The 22,323-nt window shown below is 36.8% G+C and overlaps 1 protein-coding gene across 1 annotated transcript in view; it reads left to right on the top strand.

Moving 5' to 3' along the window:
* The window catches only part of CASK (calcium/calmodulin dependent serine protein kinase), a 378,414-nt gene that overhangs the window by 162,009 nt on the left and 194,082 nt on the right, over positions 1–22,323 (top strand). Inside the window, exon 3 of the mRNA XM_063083161.1 lies at positions 474–579. Within this exon, the coding sequence (XP_062939231.1) occupies positions 474–579 (106 nt within the window). The remainder of the gene's footprint in view (positions 1–473; positions 580–22,323) is intronic.

Below are 22,323 nucleotides of genomic sequence, written 5' to 3'. Positions count from 1 at the left end.
TGTTTGCTGCCTATTCCATGTAGCTTCTCTGATATGTCTGTGAATGCTAGATTTTAGGTTAAAGAAGAGATAACACATTCTTATCTAATTTAGGGGAAACTAAGGAAAAGAGGTAAAATTCAAAACAGTAAATTGAGTTACTTATTGATCGCAAGGAAGAGTTATAAATTTGGAGGCCAAAACTTGATTATAAGAGTTTGGGGAAAGTATTTATTTGTGTATTTACATGTGTATTTATTTGTATATTTATAAGAGCTGACTCCATAATATATATAAAGAAGGCAAAAAATATAAAAAATTATAGTGTCAAAAATTTTAAAGGGTAAGAAGTTAAGCTTAGTTTAAATGGGGGATTTCATCTCTTTAGTTAGAGAAGCCTTCATGTTACCATAGATCACATTCATTCATTCATCATTCACTCTAATTGTCTTTTGTTCCTACCTAATGAAGTATATTGTATGTTTGTTTTGCAGATCTAAAGCGGGAAGCCAGTATCTGTCATATGCTGAAACATCCACACATTGTAGAGTTATTGGAGACATATAGCTCAGATGGAATGCTTTACATGGTTTTTGAATTGTGAGTGTGCATTTTATTTCTTAAGGGGTAAAGTTTTAAGCAATGTTAGTTTTGGATAATGATAACTCTTTTTTCTTAAAGTTTAACAACAGTTGTGAACTTGTCTGTTTAGAAAGACCTAAAGTCACAAGGAAAAAGGGATGATCTCGTATTAAGGTTCACGATGGCAAAGGAAGCAAAAGCTGGGCATATTCAGTTACCCTCACACTTTCAGCACACTTGAGAGAAGAGGCTCCAAAAGGAGATAGTTCAGAGGGAGAGGAGGACGCAAAATATTAAATTATGACCAATCAGAGTCTTAGTGAAGAGGAGTGGGATGAGAGTGGAAACCTCCATGTAGCAAGCCTCTCTGGCAAAACCCAGTAATAACAGACTTAACTTCCTCTTTTGATATAATCACAGTATTGGCATATGAGGGGAATTCTATAGATAAAGTGTGTCTTGATTTCAGTAAGGCACTTGACATGTTTCTCACAGAATTTCTGTCAGTAAGATGGAGAAATGTGAGCTAAGGATAGTAGTCCACTTGGTAGTCCATAGCTGGTTGGATGATTGTGTCTAAAGAGATTGTATAAAGCTTTATGGGACAGCATCCTGCAGCGTTTTTTGCCTTTAATCCTATTCTGTTGAAAATTATAATCAGTAACTGATTAGGAAAAAAAAGGAAGACATGCTTGCTAATATTCAAAAGACATGAAGGTTGGAGGGTACATTCATTATTTATTGCTTCATAACAAATTACCCAAAACTTAGTGGCTTAAAACCACACAAATTTATTATCTCAGCCTCTGTGCATCAGGAATGTGGGCCCAACTTAACTGGGTCCTCTGGCTCTGGGGCTCTCACAAGGTGGTAATTAAGGTGTTGGCCAGGGCTGAAGTCATTTTAAGGTTCCATGGGGGGTGAATCTGCTTCCAGGCTCACTCAGTGGTTGTTGGCAGTCTTCAGTTCCTCGTGGGCTATTGCACTGAGGGCCTCTATTCCTTAGGAGCTGTTGGCCTGAGGTCTCCCTTGGTTCCTTGTCACGTGGGCCTCACCACAGAGCACCTCACAATATGGCAACTGGCTTCATCAGAGCAAGCAAGCAAGAGGGCAAAGGAGAGAGTGTGAACAAGACAGAAGTCACAGTCTTGTAGCCTAATCTGCAAAATTATACACCATTGCTTTGCCATATTCCATTAGTTAGAAGGAAGTCACTAGATCTAGCCCACACCCAAGGGGAGGAGATTATACCAGGGCCTGAATACCAGGAGTTGGGGATCATTGGGAGGCATTTCACAAGCTGTCTCCCACTGAGGGCTAGCTAACATGTTGGCTATCTACACTGAAATTCAAAAATGTTTCACTTTTGTAGCAAAGGAGCTGAAATAAAATTTAAGACCAGTTCATATAAACTCTTTCATTCAAATATATAAGTGCAAGATCAGTGTGAATTTAGTTGTGACTAATGTAAAAAAGATGTAAGCGTTTTAGTTAGTTGTTTGCAGAAGCTTAAAAAGGCCCAAATGGAAGGTTACATTAATTAGAAATATATCATGTTCAGAACAAAGCCACACTCCCACTGTACATATTGCACAGTGCTCACTCTCCCTGGAGTGTTCGTAGTAAGCAGGACACTGGAGTGTTTGCAGAAGGGGATAACCAGAGTGGGAAAGAGCCTGGAAGTTTTGTCATAGAATCACAGCTTTCAAAATTTTTGCTGGCAAAGCTGGTAAAAGAATTCTGAAAAACTTATGTACCCTTCTCACATTTTTAAGTTGATATATAAAAGCTTTTATTGTAAGAATGTAATTTTCAGTGTCTTGAATATTCTTTTAAATAGATTTTCTTCACAACAGTGGGGCTGCACATTTATCTCATTCACTTTATGGAAAATGTCTGCTATGTGACCCACGTAGCAAAGCTAGTCCTCATTGTCAAGTCACTCAGCCAAATCAGGCTCACTTTCTGTCAGAAAAAAATCTGACTTCACTTTTTAAATAAAATTAAAGTGTTAATAGACATCCCTATGACACTCATATTGATTTTGAATTCTAAAATAGGTCAGGCTTTGCCATGAATATATTGCGTGGATGAAGTAAGGTGGCACCTCCCTTTCTTTCTCAGGCCCTCTTTGTTTTGCTCTCAAGGATCTCTCCCTCCCTCAGGAGCTGTGCATTCCCGGGTTGTCTCTTTGAAGCTAGTCAGGCTTTTTGGGATGGGGAAGCAGTTTGTCTTTTGAGATAGGTCATTTTAGACATGGAGATATAAAGGAAAACCAGCAGGCCACAAACTTATTTTCAGACAGACCAAATTATTGCAGATGAAGATGTGGAAACTGCCTTAAAAATATCCTAGTTTGTGTACCCTCTGGAAGGACTTTGGGTACTTCCAGAGATACCCAAATCCCAGATGGAAGAGCATTGGCATGCAAGAATTCTTAAAAAGAATGGGAGACTTTAGTTACCCACGAATGCACTGGTTTTCTGCTGCTGCTAAAAGAGTCCCCAGAGCAGAAGCCCATAGGTAGAACATAATCAGTGTCTTTGGTTATTTGAAAGTTCTTAAGATTATATGCTTATTCAGTATAGTGTTGGAGGCTGTAACTACAATCAACAAGTGGCAGGTTTCACCTCTAAATAAGGAAGGCCCCTTTAATGATTAGACATACTCTATAAATGAAGCAGGCTGTCTCACAGAGTATGTAGTTCCTCACTAGAAATGCTTAAGCTGAAACTGGATCCATCAAAGGGGGCTAAAAATAAGGTTTTAATTTTGGACTAGAGAAGGCCTCTAACGTCCCTTCTAATTTTAAGATGATATAATTCTTTTAAATCACTTTTCTGGATCACTTTTCTGGTTTAATTTTATTCTTTAAGAAATCTGTTTCTGTCCATATTTTTATTCTCTGAGAAAACTAAAAAAAAAAAAAAAAAAAAAAAAGGTTTTATCATATACTGCAAAATAATGAGCACAGAAAGCAAAATTTTAAAATTCACCTAAATTTCACCATGTTTGCTGTTTGTATCAAAGGGGCGTAAGTGACAGTATAGTAGATAGAAGTTGGTCTTTGGTGTTATAAAACCTGGGTTAGTATCCCAGCTCTGTCACTTTTACTAATTACGTAACTTTGGCCAAGTTTTATAACTTCTATAAGCCTCAGTTTTCTTACTTTGGAAATCTTTTTAAGACTGTGAGAACTAGATAAGAAAGTATATGCAAATTCTCTTTGTAAATGTTGAAGTGCTCTGTGACTATTAGGTATGATTTCCAGTGGATTTAACAGGTCAGTTTTAGTTCCTGAGTGTTGAAGCAGTCTATAAGGGATTTTATATATAATTTTGTATGATTCAGTTGTGATTGAAATAATTCATCGATGGCTGTATATTGGAATGAGATCTCATGAAAATTGGATATTTACAAGTAACCTAATCCTAATGTTAACCCAAATCACTAGGACATGGCTTTCTATTTTCCTTTTTTTAACCTTTTATTGTGGAAAATTTCAAACAAAAAGAGAGAATAGTATAATGAACCCCAGTGTATTTCACTGAATTTCAACAGTTATCAAAACATTTTGCCATTCCTGTTCTTTCTATCCTTTCCTGTTGTCTTTTTTTTTTTCTTCTGGAGATTTCTAAAGCAATATCATTTCACCTATAAATATTCCTGTCTTTATTTCTAACAGATAAGGACTTTTTAAAAAACTACAGTACTGCTATTATTATACCTAACAAAATCAACAATAATTCCTTAATAGCATGTCATATCCAGTTGATGTTCAGTTTTCCCTGATTGAACATGAATTTTAAATGACAGATTTCTAAATTTAGAATTGTTTTATTAGCTCTACGGATCTGGAAGTAGATTATAAATTCACAGTTAAAATCACAGTTATTTTTCAAAAGATCCAGAAACAAAATAGAAATATAAAACTATTCTTTTGTATCATTGTTTTATAAATTCACCTTAACAATTGTCCTTGCCCAGTTTTTTTGCATCCTCTTTGATCTCCTGGGTTTCAAATGAACAAATCAGACATTGATTGCTGTAAGATTTAAGGTCCTGTGGATCAAAAAGAAAAGACAATACACTTGTATGTGCCTCCACCTACTGGCTAGGTGAGAGATTGCTTCTATAGCTGCAGTGTAGACTAAGCTACTCCAGAATTAGTTCCAGGTTTCTGGCAATAGATATAGTTACCTCCGGTATTCAAGGGCTCAGTTGCTTAGGTTATGGGTTATCTAGATCTTTTTCACAGTTTTCTAGCACAACTCCAATACAGAGAAGACAAGGAAAGGGAAAACAAATGAAATTAGGTCACTTAACTTCTGTTTGTTGGCTGCCTGAAACAACTCATCATTTTGGTGGAGAAAAGGCTAGACAAAACAACATATTGGATTATCAAGGAGTTTCTTAATGTGGTATACATATCTCTCTTTGCCACAGACTATGTATAACCAACACTGCTTTTTCTTTCTAAACTACATGAAATTATATGGCCCAATCATGTTGCTTTTTCATGTTAGAAAATCCTTAGAACTAGTTGATATCCACCTAATTACAAATGGCTTATAAGTTTAAAGCATACTTAAATACAGAAACTCACAGAACCAGGAGTTTAAAGCTGGGAAAGATTAGACCAGTAGATTTTAAAATTTAGATTAGAAAATCCTGTGTAGAGCTTGTTAAACAAGGATGTACACAGATCCCACCTCTAGACATCGTTTAAACAGATGTGGGTTCTAATGGGGCAGGTCAAGAGGTTATTTTCCTTTAATGTAGGGGTAATGCTACTTAGAGATTACATTTTCATTTCCCAAACACACAGTAGTTCCTTAGACATCTTCATGTGCTTGCACTGCATCCATTGTTTTGGGATTGCAGTTAAATTTGAACCTGTCTGCAGCAATTTGCTGAAACGTATTTTAAAATACAGGTTCAGTTTTGAAGACAAGGCTGAGATATATTAAAAACCCCCCCCCAAATTAAATATTTATTTCTAAGTAGCACATTCAGGCTTGTCTTTAGTAGTGTCTGGTACTTGAGTTAAGCTTTAAATCCCAAGAATTTTAATTGCCTTATTATAGAATGATTACATATACCAACAGGAGACTTTTACAGTAATTAAATATGGATTTTAAAATATCTGACATGAAAACAATAGTTTGTATGTTTTAAGATAATATTAGCTGTTTGTGTTTTTGAAGCTCACAGGAGATAATAGACTGAAAGGTCTTTTATTTTAGTCTGCTATTTATGCTTAGGGAAGTGAGTGAGTGTAGAATTCATTTATACTAATCAGGTGAAACTGATTACTACTTACTAGCAAACTTGCCACTTAAGGGAAATGTATTTGTCTTGTGTCAAGCAACAAAATTCTAGACTGTAGCCTTTTAATCTGTTTGAAGTTCTGTATATATTTTTATAACTAGTCTTACCTGATCTATTTTGATTTCTTCTTTTTATATGTGATGATATAAATTGCTATTCATTTATTCATTCAGCAAATTAGACATTTCTCTAAACTCACTGTATCAAAATGTTTAGTTGATTTTAGTTTTAAGAACTGTGTATCAGGGGTCCCCAAGACCGCCCCCAGGTTTGATGATTCACTAAGAGAACTCAAAGGACTCAGCATACAGTTGTATTCACAGCTATGACTTATTACAGCTAAAGGATATAAAGCAAAATCAGAAAAAAAAAAAAAAAAAAGGTGCATGGGTTGATGTCCAGGAGAAACCAGGCACAAGCATCCAGGGGTCCTCTCCCAGCAATGAGTTGTAACAACACGTGTGAAAAGTTGCCAACCAGGGAAGCCCACTAGAGACTCAGTGCCCAGGATTTTATTGAAGGATGGTCATATAGGCACCCTCTGCCTGGCATATACCAACTTCCAGACTCCCAGAAAGAAAGCAGGTGGTCAGCATAAATCATGTGTTGTTTGCATAAACAGTTTAGACACAGGGAGCCATTTTTTTTAGTTAGGAAAGTAGGAACCCTCCTGAAATCCACATTCCCACATGCCCATCAAGGGCCAACCTTGGAAGTAGGCCTTTCAAGCCTTTCACAAGATAGTAGTTTAGGCTTGCTATGTTAACTCTTCTGCACAATCTAGAGATAAATAGAAGAAGGGTTTTGAGTTGATAAACTCCTGGATCTATAAACAAAATATAATTGACTATAAAGATAATTACAGGGTTTGGGTTTTTGTTTCTGTTTTTTAACTTTTAACTGTAACTATATTATCATTTTGATATCTATTGAAAAAAATTTAGGTGGCCAGATTTTTGTATAATACAAATCCTAGGTTGAGGTGTTATAGTGTAGATTTAAGCTTTGAATGCTGCATTAGAAAATAAACTGTATTCTGATGCTGCTATCTTAGAAATACATTTGAAGTTGTCACTCCAGAAATTTTTTGTATATGAAAGCTGATCTTCAAGCCCCTAAAATAATTTTGAATAAATTTATATACATATAAAATATGAAGAAAATTCAATTAATTTTCTGTTATTTAAACAAAGTATAGTTTGTTTACTTAAAAATAAAAATTATAGGTATCTTGTACAAATTTAGAAGTTATGGAAAACTATAATGGCAAAAATAATCCCATTCGCAAAAGTTAATCGGTCACATTTTGGAACATTTCCATCTATTTGTACTTGTTATCACAATTACATTAATTGAGATTGTTTTATAAATGCAAGTCTGTTTCCTGATTCTTTTCATTTATAATTTTAAGCATTTTGCTATTAAATATTTTTTGGATATAATATTTTAATGACTTCATTGAGATGTCTAAATGTGTGCATATTCCATATTAAATTTAATAATTTCCCTATAGTTTAACATTTACATTGTTTTTTGGATTTTTTTCCTATTAGAAATAATGTTACAATTAATATTTTTATACATAATTACTTGTTTACATCCCCTGATTACTTTCTTTGCTCAGAATATGTTTCTGGAAGTAGAATTACTGGGTAAAAGGGTATATGATACACACAAACATATACATCACAGATAGATTTTACCTTTTTAAGATAGGATGCATCACATTTGGAAAAATGCATGAACATAAATATACAGCTAAAAGAATTATTGTAAAGTGAACAACCATGTAACTACAACCCTGCTCAGGAAATAAAAAAGCTTCTAGGACCTCAGCAGCCCCTGAATTTCCCTTTCATTACAGCCCCCTTCCTCTCTCAGAAATAACTTTAATCTGGACTTTACTTCTGTACTTTTATATCCATACCATCCAAATAGGCATTCACGAATAATATAATTCAGTGTTGTCTTTTTTAAAATCATTATTTAAATGAAATCATACAATATCGTTTTGGTCTGTGAGATTCATCCAGGTTGCTTTGTGCAGCTGTTCCTTCATTTTATCACTATGTAGTGTTGCAATGAACAAACATTCACTATTTATTCATTTTAATATTAATGAGTATTTGAGTGGTTTCCAGACTTGGCTATTTTGAACAATGCTGTTGTAAACAGTCTTGTACATATGTCCTGGTGCACCTAAGTACACATTCTCGTAAGATAAGACCTAAGGGCAGAATTGATAGCTATTAGAATATGTACAACTTCAGTTTTCCTAGAGAATACCAAGCTATTTTCTAAAGTGGATGTAAAAACTGACCAGTAGTATATGACTGTAAGTCCTGTCATCTAAGTCCTGATTTTCCTGGGACTGCCTCTGTTTAAGCCTACTGTTAGTCCTTGTTAACAATGTCCTCCTTTTATTCTCTTAATTAATTGCTACCTGTATTGCACATCCTTACTAGTACTCAGCATTTCAGAATTTTTAACTTTTGCCAATTGCTGTGTAGTAGAATCTCATTGTGATTTTTCCTGTTTACTCTTCCCTAATTGCCATTTAGTTACCTGTCTTTTTAATGGTATCTTTTGATAAAAAGAAGTTTATAATTTTAATATAGTGTAATTTATCAATCATTTTTCTTATGGTTAGAGTTTTGTGTCTTAAGAAATATTTACCTATCCTGAGATCATGAAGATATTCTCCTATATTTTATTATCCGTCTGGAATTGATTTGGGGAATGCTAAGAGGTAACAGTCCAATTTAATTTCTTTCCATATGGATATTCTATAGTCCCAGCACAATTACTGAAAAGACTGTTCTGCAGTACCACTTTTACTATAAATCCATATGAGGATACTTCAAAAAGTTCATGGAAAGATTCACATTATCTTTTTTTTTACTTTATCAATATATAGTGTAGTTGATTTTCATGTCCCTTCACCAATTTCTCCTTTCCCCCCTGCACTCCCCCTCCCATCCCATCAACATCATATCTATTCACTTGTCTTAACAAGTTCAAGGAATTGTGATTGCTGTGTCTTCTTCCCACCCCCCATTTATTTGTTTTTATATATATATATTTATTTATTTATAGCTTCCACAAATAAATGAGAACATGCGGTATTTCTCTCTGTGCCTGGCTTATTTCACTTAATATAATTTTCTCTAAGACCATCCATGTTGCTGTGAATGGTAGTATTTCATTCTTTTTTATAGCAGAGTAGTATTCCATTGTGTAGACAAACCACATTTTCCTTCTTCACTCATCCGACAATGGACATTTGGGCTGGTTCCAACTCTTGGTTATTGTAAATAGCGCCGCAGTAAACATAGGAGTACAGATATCCCTATGACATGATGATTTCCATTCCTCTGGATACCCAGTAGTGGAATGTCTGGGTCATATGGTAGATCTATCTGTAATTGTTTAAGGAACCTCCATACCATTTTCCATAAAGGCTGCACAATTTTGCAGGCCCACCAACAGTGAAGGAGGGTTCCTTTTTCTCTGCATCCTCACCAGCATTTACCATTCTCAGTCTTTTGGATATTAGCCATCCTAACTGGAGTGAGATGATATCTCAGAGTGGTTTTGATTTGCATTTCCCAAATGCCAAGTGATGTTGAGCATATTTTCATGTGTCTGTTGGCCATTCATATATCTTCCTTTGATAAATGTCTGTTCAGCTCCTTTGCACATTTTTTAATTGGGTTACTTGTTTTTTGCTGTAAAGGTGTTTGAGTTCCTTGTATATTCTGGATATTAATCCTTTGTCAGATGTATATTTTGCAAATATTTTCTCCCACTCTGTTGGTTGTCTTTTCGCTCTGCTAATTGTTTCTTTTGCTGTGCAGAAGCTTTTTAGTTTGATATAATCCCATTTGTTTATTTTTCCTTTGGTTGCCTGTGCTTTCAGGGTTGTATTCATGAAGTCTGTACCCATTCCTACTTCCTGGATTGTTTCCCTTATATTTTCTTTAAGGGGTTTTATTGTTTCGGGACATATATTTAATTCTTTAATCCATTTTGAGTTGATTTTGGTATATGATGAGAGGTACGGGTCTAATTTCATTCTCCTATGTATGAATATCCAGTTTTCTCAGCACCATTTGCTGAAGAGGCAGTCTCTTCCCCAGTGTGTAGACTTGGTGCCTTTGTTGAAGATCAGATGACTGTAGGTGTCTGGGTTGATTTCTGGATTCTCTATTCTGTTCCATTGGTCCGTGTGTCTGTTTTTATGACAGTACCATGCTGTTTTCATTACTATAGCTTTGTAGCATAGTTTAAAGTCAGGTAGTGTTATGTCTTCAGCTTTTTTTTTTTTTTTTTTTTTCCCCCCCTCAGGATTGCTTTGGCTATTTGTGGTCTTTTAAGTTTAGATTTTAATTTTATTTTTAAAAATTTTAAAAATTGTCTTTCAGTATTATTTTTCCACAGGCTTTTTGAAGTAATCTCGTATATGTGTGATTGGTTCAATTCTCATGCATAGGCCTATTTGCCTGGCACTGTGCCAAGAATATGTTGTCTTATTTGCTGTAGCTTTATAAGTCCTAGTAACTCGTAGAGCAGGTTCTTCCACCTTGTTTTTTTACAGGCATGTTTTAAGGGATACACTTGTCTCTATATTTTCCATATACATTTTAGAATGAGATTGTCAATTTCCACAAAAAAACTATTGAGATTTTGACTTGAATTATTATATCAAATCTTTATAGCAATTTGAGAATAATTGACATGTTTACAGTGTTGAGTTTTCCAATTCATGAACATGCTGTCTGTCTTCCCATTTATTTAGCTCTTTGATTTCTTTTAGTAAGGTTTTATACTTTTCTTTATAGAGGTTGTATCCATCTATGTTAGGTTTATTCTTTGATCTAACATCTGTGTTAGATAACAGCAACCTCTATCTTATTAATGTTTTGTGGGCCGAGCCTGTGGCGCACTCGGGAGGGTGCTGCGCTGGGAGCGCGGCAACGCTCCCAGCGGCCGCGGGTTCGGATCCTATATAGGAATGGCCGGTGCACTCACTGGCTGAGTGCCGGTCACGAAAAAAGAAAAAAAAAAAAAAAAATGTTTTGTGAGATTTGTTCTTAGGTATTTGCTTTTAAGTGTGGCTCAATCTCTCTCACTCTTCTCTCTCCCTTCTTCCTTGGACTAACTTGTATTCCTTTCTATTCATCAGGCTTCATTAATTTTAATAATTATTTTGTAGAATCATTTGGATTTTCTGCATACATGATCATATCATCTGTGTATTATGAGGGTTTGGTTTGTTCCTTTCTAATTCTTTTACATTTTATTTCTTTTTTTTGCCTTTACTGCAATGGATAAAACATACAGAACAATGGTGATAACAGTTATCTTTGCTTATTTCTGATCTTAGAGTTTGTCGAGGATGAATGGATGGTGAATTTATCAAATTTTTTTCTGCATATGTTGAAGTGATCATGTGATATTATCCTTTAATCTGCTAATGCAATGAATTGCATTGATTCTTGGGTTAACCAAACTTGGTCATGATGATGATGTGTAATCTTTATAATCCTTTTTATATATTGCTGGATTTAGTTTAGGCTTTTTACATCTGTGTTTATGGGAAGATTGTACTATAATTATCTTGTACTGTCCATATCAAGATTACACTAGCCTCATAAAAGGAATTGAGGAGTGTCCTTTCTTTCTCTCTCTCTCTCTCTCTTTTTTTTTTTTTTTTTTTTCGTTTTCTATATGATTGGCAGAACTCACCACAAAACCCACCCAAATTTCTTGTGAGAAGAAATTTCACTTCTGGTTCAGTTGCTTAAATATTTATAGGAATATTCATTGTGTCACTTTTAGTAAATTGTATTTTGTTAGCAATTAATGCATTTTATCTAAATTTTAAACAGTTTTGGCATAAAGTTGGTTGTAATATATCTGAGGGATCTGTAGTCAAGTCTTCTTTTTCATTCTTGATACTGACAACTTATACCTTTTCTTTTTCTTTCTCAGCCTTTCCAGATACTTACCAGTTTTATTAGTCTTTTCAACAAGAACTTGTAACTTTGTAAATCCCTTTTATTGTGTGTTTGTTTTCTATTTTAGTAATTTCTACTTGTTATTTCTGTCCTCCTGTTTTGGGTTTCATTTTCTGGGGGCTTTTTTCTTTCCTTTTCATTTTAACCTTTTTGTATCCTTGGGTTTTAGATAAGTCTCTTATTAAAGGCATATAGTTAGGTTGTTTTTTATTCCAGCCTCTCAATGTTTGCCTTTTACTTGGCACATTTAGTTCCTTTACATGTAATTATATTTTGGTATATTTTGATTTATATCTATGGCCATCTTATGTGCTTACTGTTTGTACCACCTATTGTTTCTTTTCCTCTCTTTCCTTGATTTGTTTGGATCAATGAATATTTTTATTATTACTTTTTCCCTCTATGAATTTGAAAATTTAAGCACTCTTTTTTGTTATCTCAGTGTATATCACAGAAATTCTAGTATGCTTTCTAACTCATCAAATTCCGATATTGACACCATTATTGTCCTCCTGAGCAGTACAGGTACTGTGGGACACATTAATTCTATATAGTGCCTCCCTTGACTTATAGGCTATTGTTTTCATGTATCTAAATTATATATTTGTGTGTATAAAAGCCTAAGTTACATGTACTTAGGTGACCCCTAATATCTTTTTAAAATTTATTTATTATTGTTATTAATTTTTTTACATTCTAAGATGTTGTGGAGCAGTTGAAGGAGAGGGGGAGAGGGAAAAGGGGAGAGGGATAGGGTGGGAGGAACATGGTCAAGACCCACGGCACCCCCCTCATTCCAGCAGGGGAGCCCAGGGGGCTTCCAGTGGCGCCTCGGTCATGGCTAGGCTGGATGCAGACTTCGGGGAGGTGTTGCTGATGCCCTCAGTCCCCTACTGCCACAGCTTGGGAGTCTGGGGCTCTTCCAGCAGCAGCTCGGCGGTCATCACTGTGCTGGATGCAGATGTTGGGGGAGCGTGGCTGAGGCCCCTGGCACCCCCCCAATCCTGGCTCTGGAGCCTGGGGTGCTTCCTGGGGCACTTCCCATGGTGCTCTGGCAGCAGCTCAGTGGTGGTCTCTGGGCTGGATGCAGATGCCAGGGGGGCGTGGCTGAGGCCCTCTGCCCCCCCCCCCCCCCGCTGCTGCTTCAGGAGCCTGAGGTTCTTCCAGCAGTAGCTCGTTGGTAGCTGCTGGGCTAGACAGATGTCGGGGGGACATGGCTGAGGCCCTTGGGTCCCCCACCCCAGCTTGGGAGCCCAGGACGCTTCCGGCAGGAGCTCAGTGGTCGTAGCTGGGCTGGATGTGGTCATCAGGGAGGTGTAGCTGAGGCCTTTGGCCCCCACCACCCCAGCTCAGAAGCCTGAGGCACTTCCACCAGTGGCCTGGTGGTCGTCTCTGTGCTGGATGCAGATGTTGGGGGAGTGTGGCTAAGGCCCTCGGCACCCCCCCCCCCCCAGCTTAGAAGCCTGGGGTGCTTCCAGTGGTGGCCTGGTGGTTGTGGTTGGGCTGGATACAGATGGGGGGGAGGCATGGCTGAGGCCTTTGGCCCTTTCCCCACCCCAGCTTGGGAGCGTCTGGGTCTTCCAGTCCTTCTAGGTTTTATAGGTGTTCTTTGGTGGTGTTAAGACTTTTACTGGTTAATATCAGAACTTTGTCTCTGATCTGTGGGTGTTATGTGTTTTCTTTCAGTTCTGTGTTGGATTGTTAGCTACGCTCACCACTTAAACTCTGCACTGGAACTAGTTTTTTGTCCTTTGCTTACTTTTAAAATGGGGAACTTCCTGTGGGGACCAGCATCTGAGCCCTGTAGTTGAGCTAAGCTAAATTGCTTCACTGCTGCTGATTCCCTGGGGAAGGCTTTTTGTGCAGCTCAGGTTTTAATTGTTGACCTTGTAAGCATTTCCTGGTCTTGTGAGGTCTGATACGCCTGGGTTGTGTGAAGACTCTGGTCTGGGCCTGAGTCTTTTCATCAAACTGCACCCTCTGCAGTTCTCTATTCCTGACCAGCCTCCACTGAGTGGTCCTGTTCTGATTGGAGGGCAGATCATCTGTCCATGCTGTGCCCCATCATTCCCCTGGGGGCCCATCTCCCCCACCGCCTGCACTCCAAGCACTTCCCATGGGACAGGCCATGTGCTGATCCCTTGTGATGACTCATCAGCCTCTGAGTGGCTCCTTTTTTCAGCTGTCTGTGCCCTCTTCCTCCTATGTGGGTCCATGGGACCCCTGTTAGTGGTCTTGATGGCCTGGGGGCCACCAAGGCCCTCTTCTCCCCTGCAGCCTCCAAGCAACTTCATATGCAGGAGTTGTTTTTACCAGCTCTTGTTCCGTGTGCTCACAAGGGCCAGCCTTGAAGTGATTTGGGCTTGAAATGGTCAGAGCAGTCCTTTCTCTCATCGTGGCTTCTCCTGCCTTCATGAACTCCATAGTTCTTTCTTCCTCTTCCCCTGAGCCCTAGTGGCCCCAGCTTGGCATTTGTTGCTTTTTAATAGTTGTAAATTGGTTGATTGTGGGAGAGGGTGATGGTGGCTACCATCTATTCCACCATCTTGATCAGAAGTCCCCCAATGTCTTTGATTATTTTTATTCATTTAGATTTACCCACACACTTACCCTTTCTTTGTTCTTTCAGCATGTCTAAGGTTTTATCTGGGTTTGTTTTCCTTGTGTCCATCTGCTAGGTGCAAATTTTCCATTTTTGCTAGTTTCAGAATTTCCTTGTAGCCCCTTCGGTCTTGAAATATATTCATTGGGTAGAGAATTCTAGATTGGCATTTTCTTTCCTTTAGGTATCATTCCACTATCTTCTGGCTTCCATTGATGTTGAAAACCCAGCTAGCTGTCTGTCACTTCTCTGAGGGTAATCTTTATTTCTCAAGTTATTAAAATTTTTTTTTTATCTTTTGTTTTCTGTAGTTTTCTCTGTGATATGTCTTAAGAGTGCATGTGTGTGTGTGTTTTAATCTTGCCTTAGGTTCTTTAAGTTTCTTAAATCAGTATATTGATATTATTTGTGATTATAGAAAATTCTCAGCCATTATCTCTTCAAATATTACCTCTACCCCTTTCTCTTTCCCATCACTTTTGTGACCCAATTAAATATAGGTGGAGGAATATGTTGTGGTATTCTCTATGTCTCCCACCTTTCTTCCTGTATTTTACATGGTTTTCTTTTCTTCATGCTTCATTCTTCATTTCTTCTGTCCTCTCTTCCAGGTCTCTAATTTTTTCTTTAGCACTGTCTAATCTACTGTTAATCAATCCACTGAATTTGAAATTTCAATTATTATATTTTTCAGTTTTATAGTTTCTATTTCCTTTTTTAAATCTGCTATATTACTTTTTATTTTCATTTTCTTACATAAAAATTTAAGCTCAGCTTTTAGGTTCTGGGACATAGCAATCTTCATTATTTAATAATCTGTATTGGGTAATCACAGTATATGATGTCCCTGTGGGAACTTTTATTGTCTGTCATTTTTTCTGGTTCTTGGTCAAGATCTCTGATCCCTTCATGTACCTAATTCATTTTGACTATTTGCTCACAATTATGTCAAAAATTATTGGCTTAGAATGATGATTTCTTCCTCCAGAGAGGATTTTTATTTGCTTCTACTAGGTCCCTTCAGACACTAGCAGTTTGAAACTATCTTAATCAAAGTTCAAAGCTTTGATTTTTCAGGACCACCTAGATGTAAAGCCAGGTTGCAAGTCTGTGAACAAGCTGATTATTTCAAGTTCATCCCTAGCTCTTTAGGGCCTCAGCTCATTGTTGGAGAGCAGAGTTTATTAGATTTCCCTGAATTCTGACTTGTTTTCTCTTAGAGGTGTCTTCTAAGAAAGCATATATCCTTAGAACAAACAGGACTGTGATTCTTGGCTTTACCTCTCTGAGTTCCCATTTTCTCCTAGTACTTTGATGCTTTCAAGAAGTTTTTTTTCCAGCTTTTTTAGTTGTCTTCAGGAGACACCACCTACTCAACCAATATATTTAACATTCTTTTTATGTAGTTTCACATTACTCTCCATAAAGATTTACCAATTTTTATATTCACACCAATGGTAGATGAGAGTATCCATGTTTACATTTTGATAGGTCAAAATGATATTTTGGTTTAATTTGCATTTATTTTGTTATTAGTGTGGTCAAATATTTTTAAAGTATATTTACCCATTTCTTTTTCACTCATTCATTTTCTTTAGTTGTTAGCCATTTTATAAGAATTCTTTATTTACTGAAGATATTTACCTTTTTCATATATTTGCAAATATTTTCCCCAAATTCACCTGTTCAGTTTTGTTTATAGTGTTGGATTATTTTGTTTATTGATTTTTTTAAATATGAAGAAGGTTAAAATTCTATCAGAGAAGTTACAAGTAGGCAGGAGGAAAGGCTAGAATGAACCCTATGGTACTGTATTAGAGTTGGAGATAGCAGTATGACCTCTTAGTTTATTATGTGTACACACACACACACACACACACACATGCATATATACAAAATATATATACACACAGAGACACAGAAGTAATTATGATACAAGTGCATTCATGGATTAGTACACATACATATATTTCCTAGCTCTGTTTGCTTAGTGGGCCTCAAGCAGTGATAAGCTGTAATAATGAGTAGTAATGAGCATACCCACACCCAGATCTTCATTTATTGATACCCTTCTCTAATAGAAGGAGCCAGAGCTTCTTGAAAGAGTGATTATTAATTCTGGGGCTGGGACAGAGAAAGTATAAGGTAAGCCTGAAGCATCTTAGAGTGCCTGAAAGTAAGGAAGTGTTCAAAAATACGGGGCGTGTCAGAGAGACAGGAATCAACCTGAAAGTGTTCCCAATGGCCAAAACTGGAACAATTTGAGCAACAAAATAAATAGCATAGGGTTGGATTATAACCCAAAGTATAAAATAAATATGTATGTGTCCATAGTGATGTAAAGAAATAATTAGACAAATAAATAAAATCATAGAGAAGAAACAAATCTTCCTTTCAAAGGAATTCCAAGTACTATATATAGATAATCTCTTTATTCCCTTGAGTGTGGGCTGGCCTTAGTGACTCACTTTCAAAGAACAAACTATGGAAAGTGAAAAATAGTAACTTTTTGGAGATACGACCTTCACCAAGTGATCGAGTTTAACATCACCAGTGATCAGTCATGCGGATATCATGTACCCCTCACATGATGTGATGACAAGGGCATTTCCCCTCTGATATTCTTTTTAAAGAACTCATAAACCAGACCTAGGCAAGCGGAAAATGTCAGACAAACCCAAATTGGGGGACATTCTACAAAATACCTGGCTAGTACTCTTTAAAACCATCAAGGATATGAAAAACAAGGAAAGATTAAGAATATCACCTAAGATTAACACTAGAGGAAATTGGCTGAGGAGTATACAGGAACTCTCTATACTTTGCAACTTTTATGTACATCTAAAATTATTCTAAAATAAAAAGTTTTCTTTAATCAAAACTAAACAAAAAAAGGAACTATGAGCTTACACCATTTTTTCAGTTTAAAGTAACAATTGCAGATTTTTACTTGACAATAAAACAGTTATTAGATAATAAGGAATCGCTCGTTTTTAGCATATAGTTTTTGTATTGCAGTTATTTTACAAAAAAGAATCCTTACCTTTTGGAGATTATTACTGAAATATTTATGCATAACGTGTTATTGATGTCTGGGATTTGCCTCAAAATCAGGCAAAGGGTGGGCGGTGGGTAGTGGATTGGAATATACATAAAACAAGATTGGCCAGTTGTTGTTAATTGTTGGAGCAGGTTAATCAGTACATGAGGCGCTGTACTTTCTACTTTTGAAATTTTCCGTAATGTAAAGGGTTTTTTTTAAAGTGAGAGAGAAATTACAGGGTTTTTACTTAACTTTTTAAATTTTATATTTGTGTATCTTATCTCTGAAAATCTGAGTTCCTTGCCATATTAACATACTTCTTTGCTTCATCCTACTAGTTTAAATATATGATGAAAGTAAGACTATTAAATGCAGTTTAGGATTTCTTTGCACTTCTTTCGTCCTTAGGGTATATCCCACAGGGAGGCACAATCAAAACGCTGGGTTTTAAAGTCACTTTAAATAACTCTTCTCTTTCTGGTTATGCCACAAGCTTGATATAGAGTTAGGTTTGTTTTCGTTGTCTTTTTTTTAATTGAAGTTTTTATTGAGATAATTGTAGATTCACATGCAGCTATAAGAAATAATGTAGAGAAATCCTTGTAGACTTTGCCCAGTTTCCTCTCAACATTAACATTCTGCAAAACTAGTATAATATCACAGCCAGGATATTGACATTGATACAATCTACCAATCTTATTCAGACACCTGCATCTCTGCATTGGTTTGTTTTTAATTTGGGGGACTGCCTTTTTGTCCTCTTGCTCTGATTTTGTTTTTAGATTATGAAAAATGTTTACATGTTTGCAAAGTCAAACCTGTGAATAGGGTTCATTCAAAAAGGTCTGGTTTGCATTCCTGTCCCCATTTACTTCCTTGACCCACAGGAAACTATTTTTAAAATTAAGTTTTATTTTATTTTTCCAGAATTTCTGTTTGAAGATATAAGAAGATATATATATGTTTCTGTACCACCTCCCTTCTTACACATTCTCATATACTCTCTTGTAAACTTTGATTTTTTTAAATATTTAACAATATGAAAACACTGGGGACCACTCCATAGTGGTATGTAGACATCTTCATTCCTGTTTATACCTGCTTAGTACTCCATTATGGTATAGAATAGTTTATTAAACTATTCCCCTATTGATGGACATTTGGATTGTTTCCAGTCTTCAGTTACATGAATTTTCTTGTGCATACATCATTTGATACTCTTGCTTGTGTCAAATTCCTTCCACAAATGCTGTGCCACTTTGCGTTCCCACCAGCATTGTATGAGAGTTGTAGGCTTTAATTTTAAATTGTGATTTAAAGAACTAATCTCTCAGTCATATAAGTTACTATATACCTTACTTCATTATAAAACAGCTCATATGTCTGAATAGCTGGAGAGATGAAAGGAAAATCATGACAGCAAGGAGTCACAGAAGCCAAGTAAAGGGCGTCTATCAAGAACAATGTTGTGGGAAAGTGAAAGGTTCTGGTACTTCTTAATTCTGTCCTTCACTAAACTCCTTTATTCCTCAACCAATGTCCAGTGTTCATGCTATACACTGCTACTGTTCTGGCTCATGTCTTTAATGGTTTTCCTATTTGGTATCTACGAGGGTACTTAAAGAATTCATGGACCCTCATATTAGTATCTCTTTGCTCCCTTGTGGTATTCCTATCTGATATCTCCTTTCCTTAGTAAGGAACATATAGTGAGTGAAAGAACGTTAGAGGACAAATGGAGAGGACTGTACTGTTGTCCTAGCTCTGTCACCACCTTTATCTATTTAATAATTTTATTTCTTAATGTCTATTATCTGTGAGGTATAGCCAGAAGCTCAAGACAGAGAAGGCTACATGGAAGCAATTATACTGGAAGGAAGGGAGAGAGTGAGGAAGACTGGAAGAGAAAGAGCTTTCATAGGGGAGGTGATACTAAGACTTGAAGGATGACCAGGAGTTCATCAGGTGGTAATGGCAAGGTTGAAATTAGACAAAAGTAGTAATGAGATAAAGATATAGAAATCTCATGAAATTTAAGGAAATAAAACAAAATGAAGCCAGGCCTCATAGGAACTAGGAGAAAGACTTCAGGAACCATTGTTACTACCTTCATTCCTCAGGGATTTGTATCTACTTTGCTCTGGAAAGAACAGCTTTCTTTGTTTACTCAAAGGACTTGTGCATGCCCCCAAACAGCCTCCCCACTTCCCAAATCTGCATGACCTTTAAGCCCAGGTAATTGCTTTTTGCTTCTCTTAATTCACATCCAGACAAAAAGAGAGAAAATACAAATGAATGAGTGAGTGAATTTATCGAATTGTCTTAGTTTCCCCCTTTTCTAGAACTGAGTATCCTAAGTTGTATCTTTCATTTGAATCAGGGATCTGGTCCATGTCCATCCAGGGGCAAGTAAAAGCCCACTGCTGTTTCCATTCCTTGGGCTGGGGGTCTAGGTCGAAGAGTTTAATAGAATATGGATGGCAAATTGACTACAGGAGTGGGAAAGGAGATAGGTGATCCAGGCAGGGCAAAGAGTATGTGGAATGGCCGAAAATGTGAGTCAGCTTGTGTAGTCAAGGCACTACTAAAATGGTGGGCTGTTACTTTGGAACAAAGTGCAACATGAGAGGATGGCTGGAGATGAATTTGGGTGTATAGTAATAAAACCATTGGTGGTGTGTGTGACTGCATGCTACACTTTACACCTTTTTAATCATCTCTCAAAACCCCACTGAGGTTAATTGTTATGTCCATTTTGCAGATGAGAAAACTGAGGCTTAGAAGGTTGTGACTTGCTCAAGGTCACAAAGCTGGTGTGCTGCAGCCAGGATTCTAACTTGAGCAGTTTGACTCTAGTGTTCTCACTCTTTTTTTTAAATTTTTATTATTTGTTATTAGCATATTCATTATTACAAACCATGATTTTTCTTTATGCCTTTTACCCTATCACTCCCCATACTCTCTCCCTCCCTCCACCCCCATCTCTAGTATCCTTAAGTTTGTTCTCTCCTTCTGAAAGTTCAACGTATTATAGTGTCCTCACTCTTAATTGCTCTGATATGTCTTAGACTTTTAATACCATGTTAAGGCTTTTAATCCATCCATTCAACAAATATTTATTGAATGTCTACAGTGTGCCAGGCATTGTTCTAGGTGCTTAGGATTTAACAGTGAATGACTCAAAGTCCATGCCTACATGAAACATATTCTCATGGAAGAGACAAGCTAGCAAATATGTAGTAGTAATAGCAAGTACCAATAGGTGCTGTGAAGAATAGGACCAGCTAAGGGACAGAATGATGAGGATGCTACTTCAGATAGGATGTACACAGAAGCCCTTTCTCTCAGGAAGTGACATTTGATCTGACTTTACATTTTATTCTATAGCTGGTAGAGCACACTGAAATAATTTTACCAAGGCAATAATATAATCAGATTTGTGCATTAGAGAGAGACCCGTAGACTCAGTGTGAAAAACAGTAGTACGGGGTTGAAACGGAAGTCAGAAAAGAATTCCAGGCAAGATACAGTTTGGAGTTCAACTTCTTCATTGTATTAGGTACTGAAAGCCCCTACAGGGAAGGGAACTCGAATCAGGCTTACTGCATAAAACAGGAGATGGGACAGAGATCCGCTGAGAAAAGCCCATCATGTATGAAGGGATAGTTCAATGAAACAGAAGAAGAAAAAAACAAACAAACAAAAAAAATCCCCACTTAAGATTAGTGTTCAAATTAAAATTTCAAAGCACACAAGGAAAAACTAGCATTCTGAAACAAACTCAACACATAGGAAATTTGATATAGAGGAAATGGAAATACAGTCGTGTATTGCTGAACGATGGGGATATGTTCTGAGAAATGCGTCATTAGGCATTTTTGTCATTGTGCGAACATCATAGAGTGTACTTAGACAAACCTAGATGGTGTAGCCTACTACACACCTAGGCTATATGATATAGCCTATTGTTCCTATATGCGTAATGCATCACTCTATAAAATTACAACAGCTATGATGTCACTGGGCGATAGGAATTTTTCAGTTCCATTGTAATCTCATGGGACCACCGTTGTATATGCAGTCCATTGTAGACTGAAACATTGTTATGTGGCACATGACTAACAGAAAGATCTGAAAGGGTCTTTTTTTTTTAAGTGGCTGGCTGGTATGGGGATCCAAACCCTTGACCTTAGTGTTATAAGGCTGCTCTCTAACCAACTGAGCTAACTGGCCAGCCCTGAAAGGGACTTTAAAAGTCCTCAAAAAGATGAAGGGAAGGAGTAACATTCATAGAACAAGAGACTGTTCTATTTTGTAAATGTTGAAAACCCCTTAAGAGAGTGTGTGCATGTGTGTATGTGCTTGTGCATGTGCCTATGTGTCTGTCTGTCTGTCTTTGGAATCAATATGGCCAAGCTGAAAGACAGTATTGAAGAACTAATATAGAACAAAGCTCAGTTAGATAGAGATAATAAGTATGAAAAAGAAGCTGACAATCATGGAGGCCAGATTGAGAATATCCAACTTATAAACAGGAATTCTAGAAGTAGAGTACAGGGGGCAATGATGAAAAGGAGAGGCCTTACTCAGAGATAATAGCCAAAAACCTTCCAAAATTGAAGAAATACTATCCCCTCAGATAGAGGAAGAAAATTACTAATTAATTCTTGGATCATTTGAGTTTGTGGTGATTGTAGGACACCCACCTGTAGATGTCCGATGCAAGTTGCCTGTATGAGTCTGACCCCCAGGAGAAGAATCTGGGC

The sequence above is a fragment of the Cynocephalus volans genome, chromosome X, assembly GCF_027409185.1.
Source record: "Cynocephalus volans isolate mCynVol1 chromosome X, mCynVol1.pri, whole genome shotgun sequence".
NCBI classification, from domain to species: Eukaryota; Metazoa; Chordata; class Mammalia; order Dermoptera; family Cynocephalidae; genus Cynocephalus; species Cynocephalus volans.
Note: the sequence above shows the minus strand (reverse complement) of the source record. Positions and strands in the feature narration are given on the sequence as shown.